Source organism: Lathamus discolor, chromosome 3 (genome assembly GCF_037157495.1).
Source record: "Lathamus discolor isolate bLatDis1 chromosome 3, bLatDis1.hap1, whole genome shotgun sequence".
In the NCBI taxonomy this organism is placed as follows: domain Eukaryota; kingdom Metazoa; phylum Chordata; class Aves; order Psittaciformes; family Psittacidae; genus Lathamus; species Lathamus discolor.
In genome coordinates, this window is record NC_088886.1 from 62,456,592 (window position 1) to 62,480,263 (window position 23,672).

Sequence of the window (23,672 nt, forward strand, 5' to 3'; positions counted from 1 at the left end):
CTGGAGGGAGAGAGAAGTATTGCATTGTGAATAGCTTGAATGTATCCAGCCTTTCTTTCCCAGAAGCATTATATAATGGAGCAGAGTATTATTAGCAGAGTACCTGCTAATATTTAGCCTAGAGCCCAGAAAATGTTAAGTTTCTGGACAGATATATATTCTGTTCTAAACTGTGAGGGGCCTGGCTCTATTGTAGTTTCCTTCATTTTAGGTTTTTCTGTTCTCTTAATGAGAAAGAACTTAGAGATGAAGTATCACACTGTGGAATAAACAGTGTGCTGTTTATGTATGGAAGATCCCTGAATGGTAACTAAAGTGAAGTCTAGAAGGTGAAAGGTTCCTCAGAGGTTGCTTTAGATATACCTAATTCACTAGTTCGTTCTTTATATGCCCACTGGAATATCAGGGATGAATATGGTCTGCTAAGGGATCGAAGCAGAAATTGATAATGCTTAATGGATGTCTTTTTCTCTAAAGCTTTAACATATTAAGTTACCTTTTCGCCTTTCCTCCTAGGTTCTTGTCTTTGCATTTACAACCTGAACGTTTCCAGTTACACACTAAATCCAAAGGCAGCTGAGCTGTGTCCCACACTGCCAGTTCCACCGAGGTGAGCGTTACTGGGTACTTTCCAACACCCTGGAGTTCAAACAGCTTCTTAAGGATTGTTACTTCCTCGCATTTTGTATCTGACTTAATATTGTACAGTCAGAATGGTTTTGCTTTGTTTATTTTTGTACGTGTCCTTATGAGTTCTCATGTGTGCCTGTGAACATGCCAGTGTCCTATCCCACAGAATGAACAAAGACTGCATTCCCCCATTCCTCTACACTTTAGCTTTCCTCTCCAAATCAGGAGAAAAGCACTCCATACGAGGAGTGACTTGCACAGACTTTTGCTCTCTCCCTCAATGCCAAGGAAGAAGAGTTGTGGTCTTTGGCGTTGTTTATTATCCTGAACCCAGAAATTTCCATCAGGATCACTTCGTAGCCATCTGGCTTGAAGAAGGGGTCTGTGGATGGCACTGTCTTTAACATTTGGCATTTGTGAGTCAAAGTCCTTAAACCCATGATTTTAAATTCCACTGTGTCATGAAAGTACAGCAAGGAACTGGAATCTTCATGTTTGCAGAGCTAAGTCATCTGCTCTGAACAAGAGAAAACAGAGAAAAATAGATGAAGAGAGCAGGAGTACTATTAGTACTATTGCTTACATATAATAAGTAATATATAAACTGATATACTATTTATGTATTAGTATAGTACTGTTTCTTACTACAAGCAAAGCTAGTCAGAGAAGTTCTTAAGTGTTGATAGATAAACCTCTCCTTTTGAGGTATGAATATGTCTCTGTTGTAGTGCAGCATTGCCAAAGTGAGATAAAAAATATATTCAAGAAGCTTGGGTGGCAGTGCCAAAGAATTCTGTATGTAACTATTTGGTGGTGATAGTCGTACCTTACAAATATTGGTTTGATGTTGCTTTTAGAATGCTCACATATCAGAAAAACAATGCAGAGTGTTTGTGGTTTAGAATTATCTACAGCAACATAGCTTAGAGCTATGTTAGCATGAGTTTAACATAAACACATGGGAGCAAAGCAGGTGAATCTGACTAGAATGGGCATAGGAGCTACATGCTGATGGGCATTGAGATAGTAGTGTATTTTCCGCCCCCAGGCTGTTCTTGAGTGGATGTTCTGGTACACTGATACAGGCATGCTGCTGCTAGGAGTTTATTTTGTAGATGAAACTTCCCCGTGGAACAGACCAATGCCCAGTGCCTGCTTGTGTCAGATGCTCTGTGCAAGGTCTGCCACGTTACAGATCACACTGGCCAACTGCTGTACAACTGCTAAACTGTGTGGAGGATGCTGGTGCGGTAGTGCAGAAGGCTTGAAAGGGAATGGTGGAATGTATATATCCCTGTGCATTGAAACTGTCCAGTGGTTAATATTTTTTTACCATCTTTGTTTTTAACCTTCTAGTAAATCTTTTCCATTATTTAATCGCTGTGTTCCACAAAATCCGGAATGCTATTCCAAATATGCATCTGTCTTAATAAGCATGGTTAATGAAATGGATGTTTTTCACCGAATTCTGAGTGGAATTTTGGCAGGAAGAGATACTGTGATAGGACTGAGTGTCCTTGCACTAGGTAAGCTTATAAATAAGAAATGACTAATGATATTCAATTGAAGTATGAGGTTTCAAATATTTCTATTAACTCTACATGTTTAATTTCAAGGTGATCTTTTTCATATTTTCTGGGCGGAGTTATTTTTCTTGAAGTGTGGTTGTGTTTTATCAGGGGGCATTTGATAGACTGATGAAATTCAGCTCTGTGAAATATCATTCTGTGTTTCTTGATATGATCATGTACTTCATTTCAGGGGACTGTAAGAAATAGTTGATGAAAAAAATTGGCATTAGTATGAAAATTTTAACTTCAGCCTTATACAAAATATTATTGAAAAGCTAATAATTCCCAAGGTGAAACATATCAGTTCTAAGTTCACTATTAATAAGCTACAGGTAACTGTGTTTTAAATGTTAAAATAAAAAGGTTGCCAGCTTTATTAAATGTTGTTGCTTCTGAGACCCTTGTTTAAAAAGAAAAGCCCAAATTCTGCGAGAACCTTAAATGTATGTTTAAAGTAAAAAAAGATAGGTTAAATGTGTCGGAACACTTGTAATAAGCTCACTTTGTATATTTTTCAGCCTTCTCTTTAATCCTAGTTTTAGCCTTCAGATTCATTCGGACAGTTCTGGTTCATACTTTGATTGCACTGGTCATATTTGGGATGTTCTGTAAGTATCTTTATCTTTTAGCATATGCTTAGTTAAATGGATTGTCTCACTAAACTGAAGGAGAAGCAGCCAAACAAACAGCTATCCTTTGTCTCCATGGCATAATCAGTAAACTTAAGCTTAGCACAGCCATTTCCAAGCAGAGCCATGCTCACCTTTGGTGCCAAGGTCTGGCTGTGCTGTTCCAGCTGCTCAGTGTTGGGATGATGATGATGGTGCCTGGATACATTTCTTTTGGCAGATGAATGCAGTTACTGTTTCACAGAAGTTCAGTGAAGTTTTACATCGCCTGCTTTAGAAAGGGAGAACTATAGGAATGTCATTCCATGAAAGTTAGTTTTGTATCTCCTCAGGGAAGTGACATGCCTGAACTTCAGAATAACTGCAGGAAAACCAAGCATTCTGCTGTGGTTGTACCTCAGGCTAACAGACCATTACATGCATTTTCTCTGTGATGATTGATACTGTGCCTCTCTGCTAGGTGGCAGTATTCCTGAGCTGAGCTTGAGTGAGGTGGAAGGGCAGGAGACTCTTGAAGGGAGGCCAGGCAGACATCAGCCTGCCAACAGAAGTGTACTGCAGACTGGGGTGTGCTGCCCGCCTTTACGCTGCTCTTGTTTGCTCAGTTGTGTCAGGTGTTCTCTGGTGGCTCTATTATGACTACAGGAATGATCCCAGCACTGAATTGGAAACAGAAAAGGAAAATGTAAAGTTTCTACTTGGATATGCTATCTTCTCAACAATAGTTACCGTAAGTAGCATTTTACCTTGACCAGTGCAGAGGCTGTAACTTGGAAACCTCAACTACAGTGCTTCTGCAGCAGTAAAAATAATTCCTTGTTCCTTCAAATTTGGAAATGAAAATCAGTTATAAGATCTGCTTATGCTCATTTAAATACTTTTATACCTTCACTGCGAAATTTGTCAGAACCGGGCTTTGCCACACTTCATACCGGTACAAACACTACTAACAGTGGTGTAGGAATACAAGAATCCCAACAATTTGTCTTTTTGTTTCCTGTAACAGGTTATTTTGCTTTCTCTTATACTTGTACTAAGAAAGAGGCTTCAGTTCACCGTGCAGCTCTTTCGAATTGTTGGTAAAATCATTGGCAGAATTCCCTTCCTGCTGTTCCAACCATTCTGGACCTTTGTGATTCTTGTTGTGTTCTGGGTATTTTGGGTTGCTGTATTACTCAGCCTAGGAACTGCAGGTAAGTATGTGCTTTCCATGGTTTTGGATGAATGCTCTTTCTTAATTTACTTCTTAAATATGGGGCCTCCTGGTGTTAGTGTGCAAAATGAGGGTTGGCATTGTTACACAGCTCTGTTACTGTTCTTTTGTTTGTTTTGTTCTGTCATGGAGACAGAACTTTGTTTCTGCTCTGTAGTTCAGTGACAACTGCTATTACCATTTAGACTGGTACAGCAGTATTTGGATTAATCCAGAGCTTCTTGCAGTTGGAGGGAAGGTGCTCTGTATAAATAGTCCATCAAAATGAAAGATCTGCCAGAACAGATTTTGAGTATAGAAGTGATGTTACTGAGGGACATACCAGTATAAGATCTGTCATTGATGGAACCAGGGTAAGTTGGATGCTGTCTCTTGGCCCAGTATCACACCATCAGAGCAAAGTGGCTGTTCTTCCATGCAACATCACGCAAAGAAGCTCTGTGCAGCTCTGAGGGTAACACCTCTTGCAGGTATCAGCCTTTGTACCTAGGAAGCATTTTATGATTTGAGGGTTTGCTTTGGTTTTTTACTTCATTTTAAATTTCAACCTTTCTGTAACTAAGCCCATTTGGCAAAACTGGCAGCATTCCTCACCTCCATGGATCAGGTACCTCACTCCTCTTCCATCACAACTGCTTCCGTCTCAGTCTCATCCTGTTAATTCTGGCTCTGTAGAAGACTCACTTCACTTGTAACATGGTAGTCTGTCTGCCTGAGGCCATGCTGGCGTTGCAGATCATTCAGCTGTTGCTTAGGCTAGGCTAGGATCTATTTCTGTCCAGATTTCATTGGAGAGTTATGCAGGTTTTCCAGGATCTCTGTTTCTGCTGCCTTTCCCCCAGCAGCTCATATCTGTCAGAAATGGCTGCTTGAAGCACTTGTCTGGCTGATAACCTGCTTCTCGTGCAAAAGGGTCAGACCTAGCAAGGGCAAGTGTCCAACCTGCAGTCCTTCTGTGACTTGTTCCTGGCTGATTAAATGGTCAATCAGATTCTCTTTACTTTAGGTGTCCTGGGTATTCCTCCCACACTCCTCTGATTTTCCCTTTGCAGAGGCAGCATTATGTGCTAGTGACAGCTTGGTGTGGTTGTTAGCTTTCCTGCAAAACCTTCATCCCATTGATGCGCACATCAGCCAGGCTGTGGTAGTTTTTGCACTGGCCTCGTATGGTACCATGTCACTGGTTCGCACAAGTCCTTTAGAGAAGGGAGCATTTCCTGAGCTATCAACCGTTCATTTCAGGCATCTGCTTGAATCAGATGCAATTTAAGATAAACATTAACTCTAGTAAATCTGGGAGCACGTGAATAAAATTAATTATAGCACCCAGATTTACTAAATATATCATTAAAAATAACTATCAGAGGAAGTATTCTGTTCTTGATGTTCAGCTGAGGTGGCCCATTACCCACAGGAAGATTCACTGGTACTTTTAATATGCACAGATAAGGATGGGAAGCTTGCCCTTGTTAAATCTAAATTTGGAAAATGCCAGCTGTGTCTGTTGAATTTAAAAGCTTTTGGAAATGCAGCAGTCATTACAAGAGTAGAATTATTTTAGCTCATGTGACAGAAACAGCTTGATGGTAAGTGCAGGATGGGGAACTAGTCAGGTTATTTCCTGGATGCTTTTACAGACTTTGCAGGAAAGTAGTGTCTTGCCCACTATATCTGAAAGCAAATTCCACATGTATTCATAGGGAAATAAAACCCAGTGAAAACTGCTCTTGAGAAGCTCTTTATGCTTTTTCCATGTTGTGCCATTTTTCTTTCCCTGGATATAGTCTTTGTTTCCTGCTAGATGTTTCCATTCAACTTTTCTTTTTCCTTTCTTTCTCTGCTTGCGTGGAGAGTAGCATTCAAACAGTTTATGACCTGCTGTGACATTCCTAGTGCAGCACACGTCTCCTGACTCAAAGGTATTTGATTTTTGGTCTTTTCCCTAGTCTAATAGAAATGCTGATGTTTCCAGCAAGTTAGACGAACAGTACAGAAGAAGCATAATCATGCTGCACAGTAAATAATCTAAACCACTTCTAAGTTACCAGTTCTAACCTGAGCATGATGCAGATAGAAAAACACCACTCCACATACCCGATTATTGTTCTAGTTGAAACGCGATTCTACTGATTGTACCATTTGCATTTGTATCCTTTTTATTAAGCAGGCAATGGTAAATGGTGGGTGTTGTTGCTCACCGGATGTAAACTGAGTTCTTAGCAAAGTGCTGGGGCTGAGGTGTTTATGTAAATAACATGTAAACGACCTGCAGCAGCCTCAGTGCCCGCTAGATGCCGATACTGCAGTGTGGGAAAGCCTCTTCTCAATCGGCTCAGTTGTTTACGGCAGCTCTGATTCCGGAGGAACAGCAAAGGCAATTTTAGCCCCGTAATGATCGGCAGAGGTAGCAGGGGGAGTAGGATAGTTTTATCCAACCCTCAGCTTGAGGAGGTTTGTCGGCGTGACCACAGGTGTAGGCAAAAAAAGTATGATTGTTTGGAATTCCAGTCTCATACTGTACCTTGGATTTGTTTTGTAGTTCAAACCTGGGCAAGTGGATGGTAGACTAAATTTGGGATTGGGAATATTCCTTTAGATTGTATTTCAACTTTTAGACCCAAATATGAGCCCTCTAAAACACTGCATATTAAAGCAGCTCACAGTAAGGTAGCTCTGAGGGGGTTCTTTGGCTGTTCTAGGATGACTTGTATTTAAAACATCCTGTAAAAATAAATACATATAGTACTGTGTGGTTAATAGAAAAGAACAGCTTTGTATTTTTAGCTTGCTGCTGTGCTGCACCTGTTCTTAATGGTTGCCTTGAATCTTCCCTATTTAGATAACATTTATAGCATCTCTGCATCTTACAGCTCTGGAGCACATGATCCTTGCCTCAGCTGTGGTGCCCCCGGTCTTTATGTGACCACACAGGCACCTTATTTACATCCCCTCCAAAAGTTAATGTCACTCTGAGAGAAGACTTAATGGGAGCTATAGAAAACTATAGCTAACACTTGGAAAGGTACTTATACACATGACTAACTTGAAACACATGGATAATCCTATTAGAATCAGTGGGACTACTTATGCATTTTAAGGTAGGCACCTGCTTAAGTACCTTGGTAATTCAGAATCTGTAAGAGCAGCAGAGACTAAATGAGTTCCAGACCTAGAAAACTAGGAGAAATGCCAAGACTCCACAAGACTTGAGACAGCACAAACAGTGGCACCAGTTAGAACCATTATCTGGCTAGGAATGGAATTCAGCTGTACTTTGGAAAAGCTGATATGTCTTGGGGTTACTGAATCTTTCAGTTTGCTAATCTGTGTGGCATTTCACTGCAGAACAAGTGGCCATGTGGCACAGCAAATGTCTTTCAACTTTCCAGCCTGCAGGAGCTGTGAAGTTCAATGGCATAAACACCTTGCATGTAATGTAGGATGAGAAGGCGGTGTGAGATTTTTATGTAGTGAAGGTGCATCCTACAGGCAAGCGAGCAATAAAACTTTCACATAAAGCTGTGCAGTAGCAAAACCAGGAATAAAAATGTATTTCCTGCAGAGTCCTTGACATTCCAGCTTCAGTCAGCTAGCTTAGCTGTAAATACCACTACATGGAAAAAGGCTAAATAAAATAACACAATCAGTTCTGTTGCAGGAAGCATGAAGATTCAGTGTGTGATGCCAGAACCTTTCCTCACTTAGCAGTGGGAAGGGCACATCATATTTTCTTGTTAACAGGAACTGATAAACAGGCTCTCAGTATTTTCTGGTCAGTAGCTCTTTGTTTCTGGTAAAGAAATTGCTGGACTAGACTTCCTAGGAATTTTTGTCTCTTATAACAGCCTTATAACTGCAGGCATCAGTAAAACCATGCAGCAGCAGTTGCCAAGAGTGAGCGTAAGTGTGAAAATACCAAAGTGTAGGTAATGATACTGCATGTCCACACCGCCTTTTGCATTACTGTGCTGCCCGACATCGTGGCACAGCACTGGGCTGCAGAGTCAGGTGGAGAAACTCTTCTGAAGCCTGCTGCAAATGCCTGTGCCTGTTTGCAGTGTTAACAACACTTCTTGTGAAGCATTTGCAGCAGATCTGTGCTTGTACTGATCAGAGGTTTTCAGATTTGGTGATTCAGCTGTAGGGACTAAAGTTCTTTACTGACTTCTTAATGTTATCACTGAAAGTGTATAGTACATCAGAAAGAGTCATGACTCTTGACAAACCATATTTCAGCTCTTGGTTGAGAAAACATACCTTGTGTGAACAGATAGATCACAGTGGAGTGATGAGGAAAATACTTTTCTCAACAGGGTATCTAGGATAGCTTTAAAGTTTAGCTGTGCTACTAAGACTGACGTATGAAAAGTAGCATTGCATGTAACTCTGTTGACACAGTCATGCATGCACGGTAGGTCCAGAAGATAGGGATTCAGTCACACAGATGTTTACACTGGTAAACAGGTTTCTGTGAAGTACCAAACCCAGCTTGCATACCTAGACAGCAAAGTGGTCAACGGTAAACTCACAGCAAGGTGTGCCTAATGTTTGTGCAGCAGAGCACATACATGCACATGTGTAATGCTGGTCAGGAAAGGCAGAGCTAAAGTTGTTACTGCAGGTGGTTATTTCAGTAGCTGGTACAAAGCAAACAGAATTCTGCCAGTCTTCATGACAAAACTATAGAAACAAAGCCTGAAATGTGCCCTTTTTGGAAAAGAAATCTTCAGGTGGATTATATGGTAGAAAATATGTTTAATTCTGCTACCAAATGGCATAATGACTGCATAAAAGCGAGGATGTAGGAGACCTTTTGGCCTATCATTTGCATAAGCCTCCTCATTAAGGGCTATAGTCCATGGTGAATGAGCATATTCAACATGTGCTGCAGGCAAACAGCTATCTAGAGCCTCAGGAAGAAGTAAGGGAGTTGGAAAATCCATTGAATTCAGAATGGTATAGTGCATTGCTTCTTTTAATGTAACAAAGTACAAGAATCTGACCAGTGGCTTTTTCACACCATTATGCATCTTGCATTTCACAGGGTTAAGATACATTTGGATATAATGGAAGCAACAATATTTCTGCGAATGACCAACCATACAGCACTCCAAAGAGCTTGCTAGTTTAGCTAAAATTGATAACCTTTCAGGGAAGAAAGTAGTTAGAGCTGATGTCAGTGTTTGTGCACCCATGTACCATTTTTTGAGCCTTTCAAAGCACTTTCAAAAATGTTTGCAGTGGTACAATGAGCTAGATGAATATTTTTCAACATTTACAGACAAACAGACCTTGGTTCTGAAGACTTATAAGGCTTGGCTAAGCCTGATGGTATTGCTGGAAACAAATCTTTATTGTTTCCACTTTTAGCTCTTCTTGAGTATTATTATTGAGTATTATAAAAATAAAGGACAGAAATAAGTGAACCATTTTATAGATAGCTTTACATCTGTGGTAGTTTTGAACTTGAAAGTGATACACTGTCCTGTCCATGTAGAATCATAGATTCATCATTTACATTAGAAAAGACCTTTAAGATCATTGAGTCCAACCACGAATCTAACCCTGCCACCAAATGAACACATGAATTATTAAAGCTGAAGCTATAATGCTGTTCTAGCAGTAATAGACAACTTGATGTCTCACGTTATTTCTTTCATGGAGTTAGAATAAGAAACTGCTCTCTTCCAGAGATGGTTTTATTCTGTGAACAAGTTTATCGTTAAGGGTGATAGACTTACGGCTTGGTAAACTGGAAAAAATAGCAGGTTGTGGACCTAGAGACCTTTCACTAGGAGTGACTGTCCTAGTGCCACTTTCCCTGACTAGACTTGAGGGTCAAGTGTTTTAAATAGGATTGCATAGAGCAAGGTTAGATTGCCAAGTTACCTGAGTTATCCCCACCTTTGGTGAAAGGCCATCTATTGGATATGCAGTAAATTCTTTGTTATTAACAGAAGTGGAGGCAATTTTTTTAGCTTTAATAAATGAATTTGTCGATGTTCCTGAATATAGTAGTGTCACTGGAGCATATCCTACCTTTTTTCGGTTTGAGGGGTTTATGTGAGAGCCCACCTTTTTCTGCCTCTATTTTGCACAAAGATTGCAAAGTCTAGAGAACAGAAAACTAGTTGCCATGATTCTATTTGAATTACATTTTGCCTTTCTGACTTTCTTAGAATGGATAGAATAAAATAGCACCTGAATTTATGTTTTTATAATTCTGTTGAAGAAAAGTTAAGACAAAGGGAGTAGAAGCACTTCTATGCACTTCTTTTTTCCCTCCTTGTCTGGCGTGTTATAATAATACAGTCGTGTGATCCCAACTCCAGGTACTGCACAGACTACTTCAGGAGGACAAGTGGAATACAGAGCTCTGTCTGGAATTTACTACATGGCATGGTATCTTTTCGTTGGCCTGATCTGGACTAGTGAATTCATTCTTGCCTGTCAGCAAATGACAATTGCTGGGGCAGTGGTTACTTGTTACTTCAACAGGTAAGTGTAGAATCGTCCCAGTATAGTTTGGGGGATTTTCCAGCATTACTTTCAATCTTGTTATAGACAAAATAAACCGCAGCTTATGTCAGTATCTCAGAATCCAGTTTAATAGAAAATAATGTTGCTTCTTACAAGATCTTGAGAAAGATTTCACAATGTGTGTGGTATCATAGAATCACAGAATGGTTGGGTTGGAAAAGACCTTAAAGTCATTCAGTTCCAACCACCTGCCACGGACAGGGACACCTCCCACTAGAGCAGGTTGCTCCAAGCCCCTGTGTCCAGCCTGGCCTTGAACACTGCCAGGGATGTGGCAGCCGCAGCTTCTGTGGGCACCCTGTGCCAGCGCCTCAGCACCCTCATAAGGAAGAGCTTCTGCCTTAGATCTAACCTGAACTTCAGTTTAAAGTCCCTCTCTGGCGTCCTTGTAGGCTTCCCTATCAATGAGATTCACCTCTACCACTGGAGTTACTGGGCCAAACTGTGCCTTGATGCAAGCCAACAGAGCTTGGTGTGACTGCTGAAATTGCTATTCAGAAGGCACAGGCTGCATTTGACCCTTTTCCAGGAGCATTGTCTCCAAATGGAGACACAATAGATAGCTCCTCTGTAATTTCATGTATTTGCAGGCAGTTTGACCCCTTCCTAAGTGTTCATCCCTGCCCTGGGTTTCCATGTGGTCTGACTGAATGTCTAGCCTGCTACTCTTTTTCCAGGTATTTTCAGTTAACTGTAAATGCTTTTAACACCATGGTTAAAAATAAAGAATTGTGTAAACTTCCTGGAATTTTATATTGCCCTGAAGTGTAAATGTGGAGGGAATGAGGGGAAAAAAAAAATCTCTTCTGAGATAATACTGGTTTTTTAGACTTGCAGTATGGTAAAATGAAATTGAATTGGTTTCATGCACTGGAGTGGTGCTATCCTGTCATTGGGGGGAAGATTTAAATCTCATGGTACTTTGTTTGATGTTTTTGACAATGAAGAGTAGTATCCAGAAAACATTGTTCCTCATAAGTACTTTATGAGCCCTCTCACCCTTATTGCTCTGTTCTTTGCCCAGTGAGGAGATTTTCTGATCAGTGAAAAACTCTAGCATTTTAAGGCATTTCTCCATTTTGTATTAAAGGAATGTGGTGATAATCTCAATTTGCTGGGTAATTAGCCGTTGAGGAAGGTGATGTGAGAGTTAGTTGGGAAGCCTGGCAGGAGAGGGTCTGGGGACCCTGGCACACTGGCTGCAGCTGCCTGGGATTTCAGGGCTTGGGCAGCTGTGAAGGGAGGCTTTTGGCTCTCCAAAACCAAGGTAGCAGGTTTCTGTGATGGTCTCTAGCGTGCATCTTTGTATGCTTCAGTTGCTGATGGAAAGGCCTGCTGCTGAAAGGATTCCAAATGGTCTGTTCCCTTCCACCCAGCAGAGACAGCAGCAGCAGCACAGGCCCCACTTGCAGGAGCGACTCCGACAGTGGGTCAGCTCCAGCCAAAGCAGCAGAGCTACAAGAGTCACTGACCACCATTCATTTAAACGATGTTTTGCCATCTCATCCAGAAAACTAAGGCAGGGAAGTGTTTAAAGTGCATCAGGATCCTGTCTCTGTTAGAATTCTCTATGCAGCCAACAGCCATGGCATGCAGCTGGTGCTGGTAAGAGTAGACAAACCCTAAAATGCTGCTTTTTCAAAGGTTGAGATCTGCAGAGTGACACAGTCCCATGGTACTATTTTAATTGCCATGGTAGGATCTGAAAAGGGAGGAACTTGCATTTCTTATGTCATCTTTTTCTTACTGAAACTCTAAACTCTAATAGCTAGCATGGCTGTGGTTCTGTGGGTAATGGGTTGCTCTTTTCTAAACAAATTTATGTACCTCAAGCTTCAGCAACTGATTCAGCTTTAGCAGCTGAATGCTGAGACACCAAGGGTTCATTTCAGTTGGCTCACTTGAGAAAGCACTGGGAAGAAAAGCAGTTTCACTGACTTACTGGGTTGTATGGTGCATGTTGGTATGATATGCCACTCAAATCCCCAAGGCAAAGACACTTTCCCTGTCTTCTTGCAGAGAAGCACCTATAGAAACCCCTGTGATGACATTTACTGCTCTGTCGGGCTTTCCTGCTTTCCAGCTATTTTTGACTGCTGCAGGAACTGGCCACAGAAGGTTCCTGCACCCAACCGTGTTGAAATCATCTTGCATATCTACTGTCAAGCCCTCCTCTTTCTTGCCAGGTGACATGTACTGTGTTGACAGAGGTGTGCTTGGAAGGTGAAATGCAGTTTCTCTGTGCTGGTAATCCCTTTTCCTAGCCTTTAGGCTGTGAGCACAGATCTGCAGAGCAGTACGGGAATGGGGAGAGGCTTCTTAGCTGCAAGAGCAGTCGCACCATCAAGGGCAAAGGTTATCTTAAGCTGTTCCAGCAATTCTGAGCTTGTCTTGCTGTGTGTTTTTAATGTATTCCCTGGGGCAGCATCATAAAGGCATGTCACAAGAGTTTGTTTATGATACCTCACAGGGAGGCTTTCTTCTTTGCTTGTAAGTGCTCCGAGGAAATGGCACAGCCTTTCCCTGCGGAAATCTCAGTCCACAGCCTGCACAGCAATGTGCTGCATGGCCAACAGCCACACTCTGGAGTTGCAAATGGGGAGGACAGGGTGTCATTTTAGCTGAATTAGCTTTACAGGTAGCATATGTTTGTGAGAATACCACCACTGAAAATGGAGTTTGCCTTTTATTTAAGATAAAATATGAATACATGAAAGATTTTATTCATTTAATAAATAGAACTTTTTTTTACATAATGATTATTTTTTGTGACTTGTGAAAAGGGGTCAGTCTTTTAAAAACCCTTCTCTGTTAGTATTACTGCCTTATATGAGGGTTTATTTTCATCTTAGGTATTACGTGTGCATATTTACCTTTTCAGTCAGATGAGGCTTTTCCCCTCTGGGTACTTGATGGATGTGACAGACATTACTGTCCTCTCCATATCTGAGCTTATTCAGTAACTTCAGTGCATGTCTGTCACTGCACAGGGTTGAAATTAAGGAAATATGTAGCACTTCTAGAGTATTTTACACTAAATCTCTCTTTAGGCAGTCTTTGAAACAGGTGAGGCACAGTTGAAGAGAACTATAAGCCCAGCTCTGAAAGGGACGGGCTTTCAAAGAAATGCTTCTTGTTCTCTTTCATATATCTACATCTTTTGGATGTGTCAAGATGACATTCTTCTCCACACACAAAGAAGTGTTTTTAAAGTGAAAGCTGAGATGCATGTGTGATGATTAGATTGAAGGGAATTGGATGTTAGAAAGATACTGAGTGTCACAGAGCTCACAAGAGAATCAAGACAATTGGCAGCAGCAAAGAAAGAAAATTATTAAAAGCTGATGTGGTATTGGATGCAGGTTCACAGGATTTTGGAATAGTAGTGTGCTATGTAAATCAGACAATCCTGTGGTCACATAAAGTTGGAATGCCAAAGATGAGAAGCAGTCTGTGGCCCTACTCAGTCTTGTAACCAGTTTTATCAGGCAGACTCCTGTTTTTTGTCCCTGATACCTTGTGTGCATGCAGTGGAGTCTTACATGCACAGGATTCACAAGGAAAATATTTGTTCTTTTTCTGACCTGCAAGTGCATCAACAAACCTTGTCAGACCCTGTTCTTGTGAGAGTACCTTTGCTTGGAAAAGAAGGTGTGGAAGAGCATCCAAACATCTAGAAATGCATTTAAACTTCAAATTTTGACATTCCTGCTCATTAATGAGTCCTGTTAAAAATACCAGGTCCCGTCTTTATTTTTTTCTTCAGTAGGAAGTAAATTATTAACATGAGAGTCCTCTCTCTGTTTCTCACCATTGGTTAACATTAAAGTGGCAGAAACTTTATCTTTTATATTGTGAGATCTGGCTGAGACTGTCGTTTCTAAGGTAGTGTATGAGGGAAAAGGAAAGAATGGTATGATATGGATAGAATAACTCATCTATATTGCTGTGTATGTGCTTCTAACACAGCAACCCCAACAAACTGCCTTATTCAGTATAAAATTCCACTATCCCCCAAGCTGTTCCCCTAGCTGTAAGACCAAAAATAATAAATGCAGCAACTGCTTTCCTGGAATTTCCTATTTAAAATAATGTGGTATATCCAGATATTTAAATACAACTTCTTTGCTTGCAAAGTATTTAGTATTTTGAATGAACTGCAGTGATACCTCCAGGATTCTTGTAGAACTGTGATACCTCTCTAGATACAGTGTGTATGTTTGGTATCCTTGTAGAGCTTTTTAGCCCCAACCAGTCACTCTCTTATCACTGCCTTTTTATTTCTTATTTTATTGTGCAAACTATTAACTGTTCAAGATAACAGATGTTTTGAAGGAGGCACTCATGAAAATAAGGCATCTTTTTTGTGATATAAGGTTTGATCTTAACTGCTGAGCCAAGTTCCTGCTGGTTTGTTATTTAAGTAAATTTTTCAGGGTTCGGCCAATTGCTGAAGAGTTGCTTTATAGAAGGGCTATTTATGACTGTTGATGGGGTGGAGGGGTTAATCTCCTGAAACAGCTTTTTATAGGTATTTATAGCATTAATCTAATTGATCTTTTTTCTTACAGCATTTGAAAAAGGGTGGGGGAGTGGCTTAAAGTTCTTTTCCTGGTTTTTATGTACATTCTTAAGAGCTGTGTCATGCTACTGTCTGTAAATGATTGACATTAAACTGACCTTTAGAAAGGCACCAAGAATTCCCTTGGAAAATAAATCATGTTCAGTGAATAAGATATAATTACCTGAACAGCATTTAAAGCAAAAGTTGATCAAATTGCATCAATAAAAGCAGATATTAGATCTCAACTGTATATGTGAAAGCTTGTGCTGTTTTTTCTAGTTTGCCTTTTATCTGTAAAGCAGAAAGAGTGGATTCATTCCTTCAGCCTAAGATCTTGCAGAAACAACAGTAAAATGAAAGACTGTGGAGAGCAGAAGTGACAGAAACTGGAGAGAGGGCTTCAAGGAAGTATTCTCAGATGGTGTTCACTTACTTCTGGTATTTTCCATTGTAGGTTTTTTCTAGATCTTTTTTCCATTACTGAATACACCAAAACAGTCATTGCTTAAGAATTAAACTAATCCAATGAAAGTTATACACTTGGCTGCTTTCCTTTGGACTAAGGTGAACATTCAGATGAAGTCAGTAAGAAAACTGGAGTTGTTGAAGTGCGAAAAGGGATACTGGCTTAGTTATTGAAATCTCCCAATCCTGAAAAGGTACCATGTATATGTCCTTCAGTTAAGCTTTTAAATCAAGTTAAAATTCTTTGGTTTTCTTTCTAGGAACAAAAATAACCCACCACCTCACCCAGTCCTGTCTTCCATATCAGTTCTTTTTTGCTATCACCTAGGAACTGCTGTAAAAGGCTCATTTCTTATCACAATACTGAGAATACCAAGGATTCTTCTCTTGTACCTTTATAATATCCTAAAACAAAAGGTAGGTGTATATAAACCAGCTTTATTTAGTGTTTATGTATCAAGTTTTCTATGAAAGATAAAGGAAAAAATTGGCAGAATACTCTATTTAAAATTTTTTTGCATTGTAAATTTTACAAAAGCAAAGGTAAGGAAGAACTTTGTCATTACATCTAAAATATCTACTGGAAAATATTTAATCTGCCTTGTAATAGGAGTTTATAGAAAGAATGTAGGAAATATGAACTATTCCAGAGATTTGTGTAGGATCCAAACTACATCTTTTAAGATATATAACAAATAGAGCTGTGCTGGTTTGGTTGTGCTTGACTTCTTTCTGTCTTTCATGCGTCTCCACATCTCTTACCTGCTGCTGGAAACGTACCACTGCAGTTAGTTCTGGCGCTTTGGCAAGGAGAAAGAGTTGTCATGACTGCACAACTGTGATTTTAAAGGAAGATTTAGGCAACCCCCTGCGTCAAGGGGTCAGAATTGGATGAGCTTTAAGGTCTCTTCCAACACAAACCAGTCTGGGATTCTGTTGCATACAAGCTTTATGCCCATTCTTTTCTTTTTGTCCACTAAGGTACCAGTCATTTCAGAACTGTGAAGGTTTTTAGGTAAACAAAAAAATTGAAGACTGTCAGTGTGCTCCCTTATCACTGTAAAGTGCTGTAAGGGTTACTGAATTGCCTGCCTGCTTTGCTCTCCAAACAGCTGTTAGCTCACAAAGCTGCTTGTAGCACTTAACTTTCTTTTCTCAGAGATGAATCTCCCATGCACAGGAAGAAAGAAGACATGCTCAGTTCATCAGTCATTAATACTAAAGGGTGTGAATTAAAAGCAGTTCCTGTAACTCAGAAGGAAATAGCTTGTGCCCAAATGAATGCTTTATTAGAAGAGTCAGTCACCTATAAGGCAAGTTTTCCTAAAATGGTAATTTTGAGTCTAATTCTGTGTCCAGTAAGCAAACATCTCATTTTATTGCAGGAGAGTGCATGTGCCAAGTGCCTGTTCAAGTGCTGTTTCTGCTGCTTTTGGTGTCAGGAAAGTTGCTTAAGATACTTTAACCAGGTATGTTCTCACGTCTCTGTCACTCAATCATCTGTATACCTACAAGCTGTGTGTATATGCTAGCTATAGTTCTCATGACTAAAGCAACATCCAGTGTGTGCAAGCCAAAGTTTTCTGCTGGCCAACTAAACTAAACCTAAATTAAACTAAACTAGTCTTCAGGTGTAGATGGAACTTATTGCAAAGAAACAGGGAATTCACAAACATGCAAGGTGCAAGATTTTAGGAAACTTGTTATCACAGCTTGAGATAACCCTTTTAGAGGGCCACTTGCTACTTCTGTAGGGAAGAAGACAATATTTTGTTGATCTTTGCCTGACAGTCTACTGAAATACAGAGATTTCCAGGTGGAAGGAAGCAGTGAAGAAGTAAGAACCCTATCTGGAGATGTGTCATTAAACTAGACTCAGTATTTTCCACTTGAAAGTACTGAGTAAAGAAACTTAAACTCCTGGCTGATTTCCATTATCAGTTTATCTGGGAATATGATCCATGATGAAAAAGAAAGATGAATATCATGTTCTCTTTTTTTGAATGCCATCTTTAGTTTGTTAGCAGTTTTGTTTCAAAAGAGGGTATATTTGAAATGGATGATTTCTGAGTTTTTTAGATACTTAACTCATACTTTTTCCTTATCCTTTTTAGCCACGTGTTCTCCAGCTCTGCGTACATCACTGTACATAGTTAATTTTTCTCTTTGTCAGTCTCCCTTTGTTATCTCTGGTGACAGTGGTATTATTAATGTGAAAGGGAATCAGATGTTCATGCTGATTCTTGACCCTGATTGTCGTGTTCTTTGTTCACATTGCTGAGGGTAGCAGTGAATTAAACAAGACAATGCTGATAAAGGGTCTGACTTGTCCTCTGAAGGAGGTGCATAAATTAAATCTAATCTTGGACCACTCTGAAGAGAAAGTTTTTCACTTAGTTCAGCCTAGATTAAATACTTGTGCAGTGACATTTCTGGTTCTAGATGATGAATTTTCCAGGCTTAGTTTTTTTTAGGTAGATCTTATGGTCACTGACTGGGTGAGGAATCTTTGAGTTCCTTTTGATTCCAGGCTTTCCATTTGTAGTCACCCTTTCCCCTTAGCTTCCTGCCTTTCAAAGAGATACCCAGCATCCTAGTATTTACTTTCTTCAGCTGTTGTTTGTTAAAAGAAGAATTAATTACCGTAATGTTCTTCCTTTTGTTTCAGAAGGCTGTATGGTAGTTCTCGTTCCCTTTAAAGATTTCCTGTTTCCTAATCTATTGTAGGCAAATTTCTGCTTTTATATGAGTCCTGGGGTTTAACCTAATGATCATAGTACTGTGTTTGCTGTTAGATAACTGTTTGAACATCTTTTTGGCAAGGATGATGGTGTTCCATGTGCTCCAAATCCAGAGCAGTGTGGGTGAGGGTTAGAGGAGAAGAAAAATAAGAGCACACTGCAAGATTTTAATAGTAGTTTTACCTGTCTGAAGGGGTAACATTGGTCTCAGATTATTGCATTTCATAGAGAAATGAATGTATCTGATGTACGGAAGTACTGAACTCGTAACAGCTCTTATTGAGATCAGTGAGGCTGCCTACAGCCTTGAAATGTCACATGGCTTTTGAACATGGCCTTGAGAGTAGAGCCTGGAAGGGGTTAAGAAATTGCTGGTACCGATGTTTCTACCATTTTGAAAGTATTTTTTAGTTCAGATTTTGCTTCTTGTGTGAGTTGAAATGACTCAAATGTGGAACAGCTGTTAGAAAAGTTGGTCCAAAACTTACTGTGTGCTAACATTCCTTACTGTATTTTTACCTTTTATTCTATTACTTTCACTATAATAATAAGCATAAAATTACCTGAAACTTTTAACCACCCCCCAAAAAAAACCCCCAAAACCAAAAAACAAACAAAAACCAAAAGCTTTCCCCATCACTAATGCACTCTTTTCTTCAACCTGTTGTTATATTGCTTTGATGATTGAAATTCTTTCTGCTCCTTCATTCACAAGTTTAATCAGGATTAAACAGAGCCCCTCATTTTCCCTCTGGGAAGCTTGCAGATGAGAAACAGGTGCTGGAGGAAGTAACACTGCTGATGTAGTGCAAGCTTCTTTCTTCCCAAGTTCTCTGTTATGTTATCAAAGAGTACTTCTTAGGCTTTATGGATGGAAAGGTGCCATCTTTCAGGTGGGATTTAACACCAACTTTGGTAGTTGCATGCATCCTTGAAGTGACTTGTTCTCTGCAGGCTCAGCTCAGTTTTGCTCAGCTCTCTGGAATTTAATGGGAACAGGGCCAAAAAGGTACCTTGGCCTCTTCCCATTGTGACAAAGTGCTGTGTTAGATGCTGACAGTAGCCATATTTCCAGTGGTGGTTGTTGGAGGAGGGGTAATGTAAACCCAGTGTCCCGTGCACACTGCAGCGTGGATAATTACAGTCTGTCTTCCTAAATTTCTCTTGGATTTGCAACTGGATCCTGTGCTAAACTGCGGTGTAGTGTTGCTCTGTGCTGTTAAACAGTTCACTCCTAAAGCTGTTCCATTTCAGTCATGGGCAAAGTGATTCATGTGTGTGTATAATCCATTAGTAACAATTGTAAAGCACTCCAGGTTCTATCTGGATGAGAAGTGCTTTGTGAATATAGAGTCATTATCCTTACTTGACAGTTTTGTTTGCCAACACTTGTCAGAATTACCACAGATTTTTCATCTGCTGGATCTGATGGGTTCAGTATGTTCCAGATAAACAGAGCCTATCATCTCCACTAAAATCCGGGAGATAGAAATTTCTCTTCCATAAAAAGAATATACTGTGTTTTTAATGCTGTTTGGGAGCTACAAGGTCTGTCTCCTGCTTTCTTAAATTGTACTGGTAGTCTTAACTTCTGGTACATCAAAGCTCCCTGCTTTTTCCCCATTACAGCCTTGTTGCAGTGACTTTTCCTTTAAACAATCTATCTTATTTCAGGATAGTTTTGCTTTCCTGTGTCTGCTCTGGGTTCATGTGCAGCCAGTTGGCAGTGAGCCGCTCTGAAGTGCAGCACATGGGTTTCTGAAGTTGTTGCTGAGCAGTTTGTGGTTTCTCTGTTTTCAGCTGGGCAGTTACTTGCAGTATAGCCTTCCATGCCCTGTGGTGGGCGTTACCGCAGTCGGCAGTGTGTTATAGTCTGCATTTGCCAGTGCTGAGACCCTGACACTGAAAGCAAGCAACTGTCTAGTGTCAAAAACCAGAACCAAGTCTATTTAATGGTCATATATCCCTGGCAATTGGCTGGGTCTTAAACTTTGGATGGAAGCCTATCAGGAGGTTGCAGTTAAATGTCTTGCAGAGAAGTGACCTAGATAAAACCACAATCCATGCATGCTAATGAAAGTACACTTCTCTGCACTGCCAAACACATTTGTGCCTCACCCCATCAAGTACTCCTTTTTCCTCCCAAAACCAATATTGCATTTTAATGTTACTGGCAAAATTGCTTCTAGATGTTAAGCTAAATTTTCAATCATCTTGAAAATCCAGTTGGCAAAAATGTTTAATCTTCAGTGAAATAATATTTGAAATACATTTGGTTTTCTTTTAGTGGCTTTATGCGTGCAATAACAGGAAATAAATTTCCTTAGGTCTTTACTTGCTCTGTGGGGTGAACCCTGTAGCGGATAGAGATGAACACGGCTGACTAATTCTTGCTTTGGTACTTTTCTCTTCTCCCCTATCCCATTTTAAAAGAGAGAGAGAAAGAAAATAACATGCAGTGGAGCAGATGACCAACAATTCAGTGCATTCGAGCAGAGCAATTTGTGAACAACTCCCTGGAAATTTTCCGTTCGATTTTATTTCAGAGATCTCAGATGAGAACCCTATCACACTAACTGCAGAAGCCAATGTAAGCAGCGCCAGTAGTGATGTAATCATGATGCAATGGGCGCTTCAAGTAGTATCCTTATGGTCCAAGCCCTGTGGTTGAAATGGAGCCCAGGTGTAGCAATGCAGGAAAGGAACACCCAAGTGCCCTCTGAGGAGAAAGTTGTGTTGGTCCTGCCCACTGGATAATAGCCATGGAGGGAGCAGCTGACACACAGATTAGGAAACAAAGAAAGTTAAAGGACCACGGTGAAAATATAAGCTGGAATGGAAATAAAGGAAATTTGTGCTTCTTTGGTTGCTTGCGAAAATTTGGGAAGGCTGTTGAAGGGTTTCTTACAGATTGTAATTAACCTAAGAATAGAAAATAACTGTTTCTGTATTAGCTGTGTGCTTGTTGGTTGAAGTGGGGGAGGAGAGTATTCTCCATGTGTATGTCAACCACAGGCCAATAGCCATTAGTTAACAAGGCTGCAGAAAGGGCAGGTTCAGTCTTGGAAGGTATGAGATGAAATACTTGCACCAGAAAGAGGGGGATATATGCCCTTGTAGAAGTTGCTGGTTAGGTGATCAGGCTCATGTCACAGGGGGCAACTGGAATATCCTGATGTGTCTACTTTAACAGATGAATGGTAAGAGCAAGTTACCATCTATATCAAGAAGAGAAACGGAAGAGAGGGGGAAGAGCCAAGACAAGGTCAATGTTAGCAGGAGCAAACTATTAATGAGTAAATGTTGTCTGGAAGCTGGAAGGAGGTCAGGGGATCAGAGGGACAACTGTCTGGAATAACTCCAAACATAAGGGTTGGGAGAGGGAAAACCCGTAAGCAGTTTAAAGAGGGAGCTTTGCACTTAAGACTTTGCACTTATAATGTGCTAACCTGAAATAGCCAGGGGCTGGAATAGCTGAGAGTCCGTTCCAGTCTTGCATATCCTGATCTCTTCAGTGAGGCCCATGTTGCTCTGATTTCCCACCACTGTCTGAGGAACAAGCTGCAGCTTTCTCACCGGGTCGCTAACTGCTGTACAGCAGCCACAGAAACATCACTGCCTTTTGCTGCCACTGGATTTTGTTTCCTGAGGGGATTCCACTGGCAGCTGGGACACTTGCAAGCCAAGACACTACTGGCTGTAGCTGACCAGGGCAGCCCCCAAGAGAGTGGGTAGCAACAAGATCAGGTCAGTCTGAAAATACCAACAGAGTCATAAAAGCTGAAGTGGGGTGTGAGACCTTTCTTCCCCAAACCCATTTTGTTAAAGCAAGTCCTAGAGTGGAGGGCTGAATTCAGTCATTACACAAAGTAGCAATTATTCTCAACGATTGGGGAACTCATGGCCTGTATCTAAGCCACAGTGACTTTCTCATGAAACCAGCAGGTCAGTTTTTCCAGGACCCTTGACATTCTGTGTTGTGAGGCACAGAAAGATGTATTCTTTAAATAGAGTTTTTTTGCATAGTGTGGTATTTGGAAATATGTAAACATTCACATTCCTTATTTATTCATCCTGACACTGAGAAACTTGTGTCTAGTTCCCAGGCTCCCAGCCAGAGGAGGCTTGTGTTCTTCACAAAGGTGGTGATACAATACCAGCCTGCTGGTGCAAGGGTTAAAACTGATCTGGGCCCACTGTCTCCCATGCTTTCTGATCAGTGGTGTGCTGCCAGTGCCGTTATTACTTGCTTGTCACTGCAGCAGAGACTACCATTGTAAAACATCAATTCATTAAGCATAACAGCCAGGCTGAATCTCCATCCAGCTCAGTATCCCATCTCCCACAATGGCTGTGAGTGAACGCTCAGGTAGAGCGAGAGTCTATTTCCCTATATATCTGTTTCCAGCCCAGGGACCACTTGTTCTGAGTATGTTTTCTGTGTGTTTACTAACTCGGTGGATTCTTTTCCCAGTCCCACTTGAGCTCATGTGTACTTTTAGCAACTAAAGCATCTTTTGTCCAGCAGTTCACAGCTTACAGACTTACAGTGAGGAGAAATACCATCTGTTTTCAAATTTGGCTCTTACTACTTCCTGCTGCTGCCTAGTCTTTGTGCTCGAAGAAGCAGTGAGCCATCTAACCCTCCCTACCCTCTCTGCATTTCTCATGATTTTGTAGCCTTCTTCCTGCATGCTCCTTCAGTCATCTCTTTTCCAGACAGAAGAGCCTGGTGTACTCAGTTGTTCCCCAGACAGAAGACATTCCATACCTGTTGGATCATTCCTGCTGCTTTTCTCTCAAACATTTTCAAGTTCACTGAATCTTATGCTTATAGGACAAGGGAAGATGTTCTGTAGAAAACCACATCTAAATAACCTGTTTCTAAATAATAGCAGGTTCTTAACTGACCACTATCTTAGCCTTTGCAACTGTCTTTATTTTGAAAGAGATTAGGTTGTTGCACATACCCTGCCACTGCAAAACTAGTGGGATATCTAAGCTTCTTAGTCCAAAACACAGAATGATTTGCAAATACCAGTAATAGGTGTGTATGTTAGGTGTGCTTTGGTGGGTAAGGGTAAGAAATCATTTGAGCTCATTTCTGCGCAAGTTTCATTTGCTTCAATGTCAGAGATGTATTTTATTAGCGAGAATGTGTAGATTTCAGTGTGGCAGGATGGGACCAGGGTATGGGGTCTGCATGGGAACTGGGAGAAAAGTAGATGGAGAGGCAGTCTAGGCCAAACAAGAAACCCTCCAACCTCAGGAAGGTATCTTTTGGTCAGAGACAGAGATCACTCGGTTAGGTCTTCACCT

General features: G+C 40.7%; 1 protein-coding gene across 7 annotated transcripts in view; it reads left to right on the forward strand.

Moving 5' to 3' along the window:
* SLC44A3 (solute carrier family 44 member 3) overlaps window positions 1–23,672 on the forward strand; it is an 81,868-nt gene that overhangs the window by 51,844 nt on the left and 6,352 nt on the right. For 6 of the 7 annotated variants that reach the window (XR_010611693.1, XM_065675600.1, XM_065675602.1 and 3 more), the window contains 8 exons: window positions 517–610; window positions 1,987–2,156; window positions 2,720–2,809; window positions 3,436–3,560; window positions 3,837–4,023; window positions 10,376–10,541; window positions 15,873–16,029; window positions 16,998–17,081. Coding sequence is in view for 6 of the 7 variants with exons in the window: in XM_065675600.1 (XP_065531672.1) it covers window positions 517–610; window positions 1,987–2,156; window positions 2,720–2,809; window positions 3,436–3,560; window positions 3,837–4,023; window positions 10,376–10,541; window positions 15,873–16,029; window positions 16,998–17,081 (1,073 nt within the window). In the remaining variant the exon portion in view is untranslated. The remainder of the gene's footprint in view (window positions 1–516; window positions 611–1,986; window positions 2,157–2,719; window positions 2,810–3,435; window positions 3,561–3,836; window positions 4,024–10,375; window positions 10,542–15,872; window positions 16,030–16,997; window positions 17,082–23,672) is intronic. The other variant, XM_065675599.1, reaches the window with a different exon arrangement.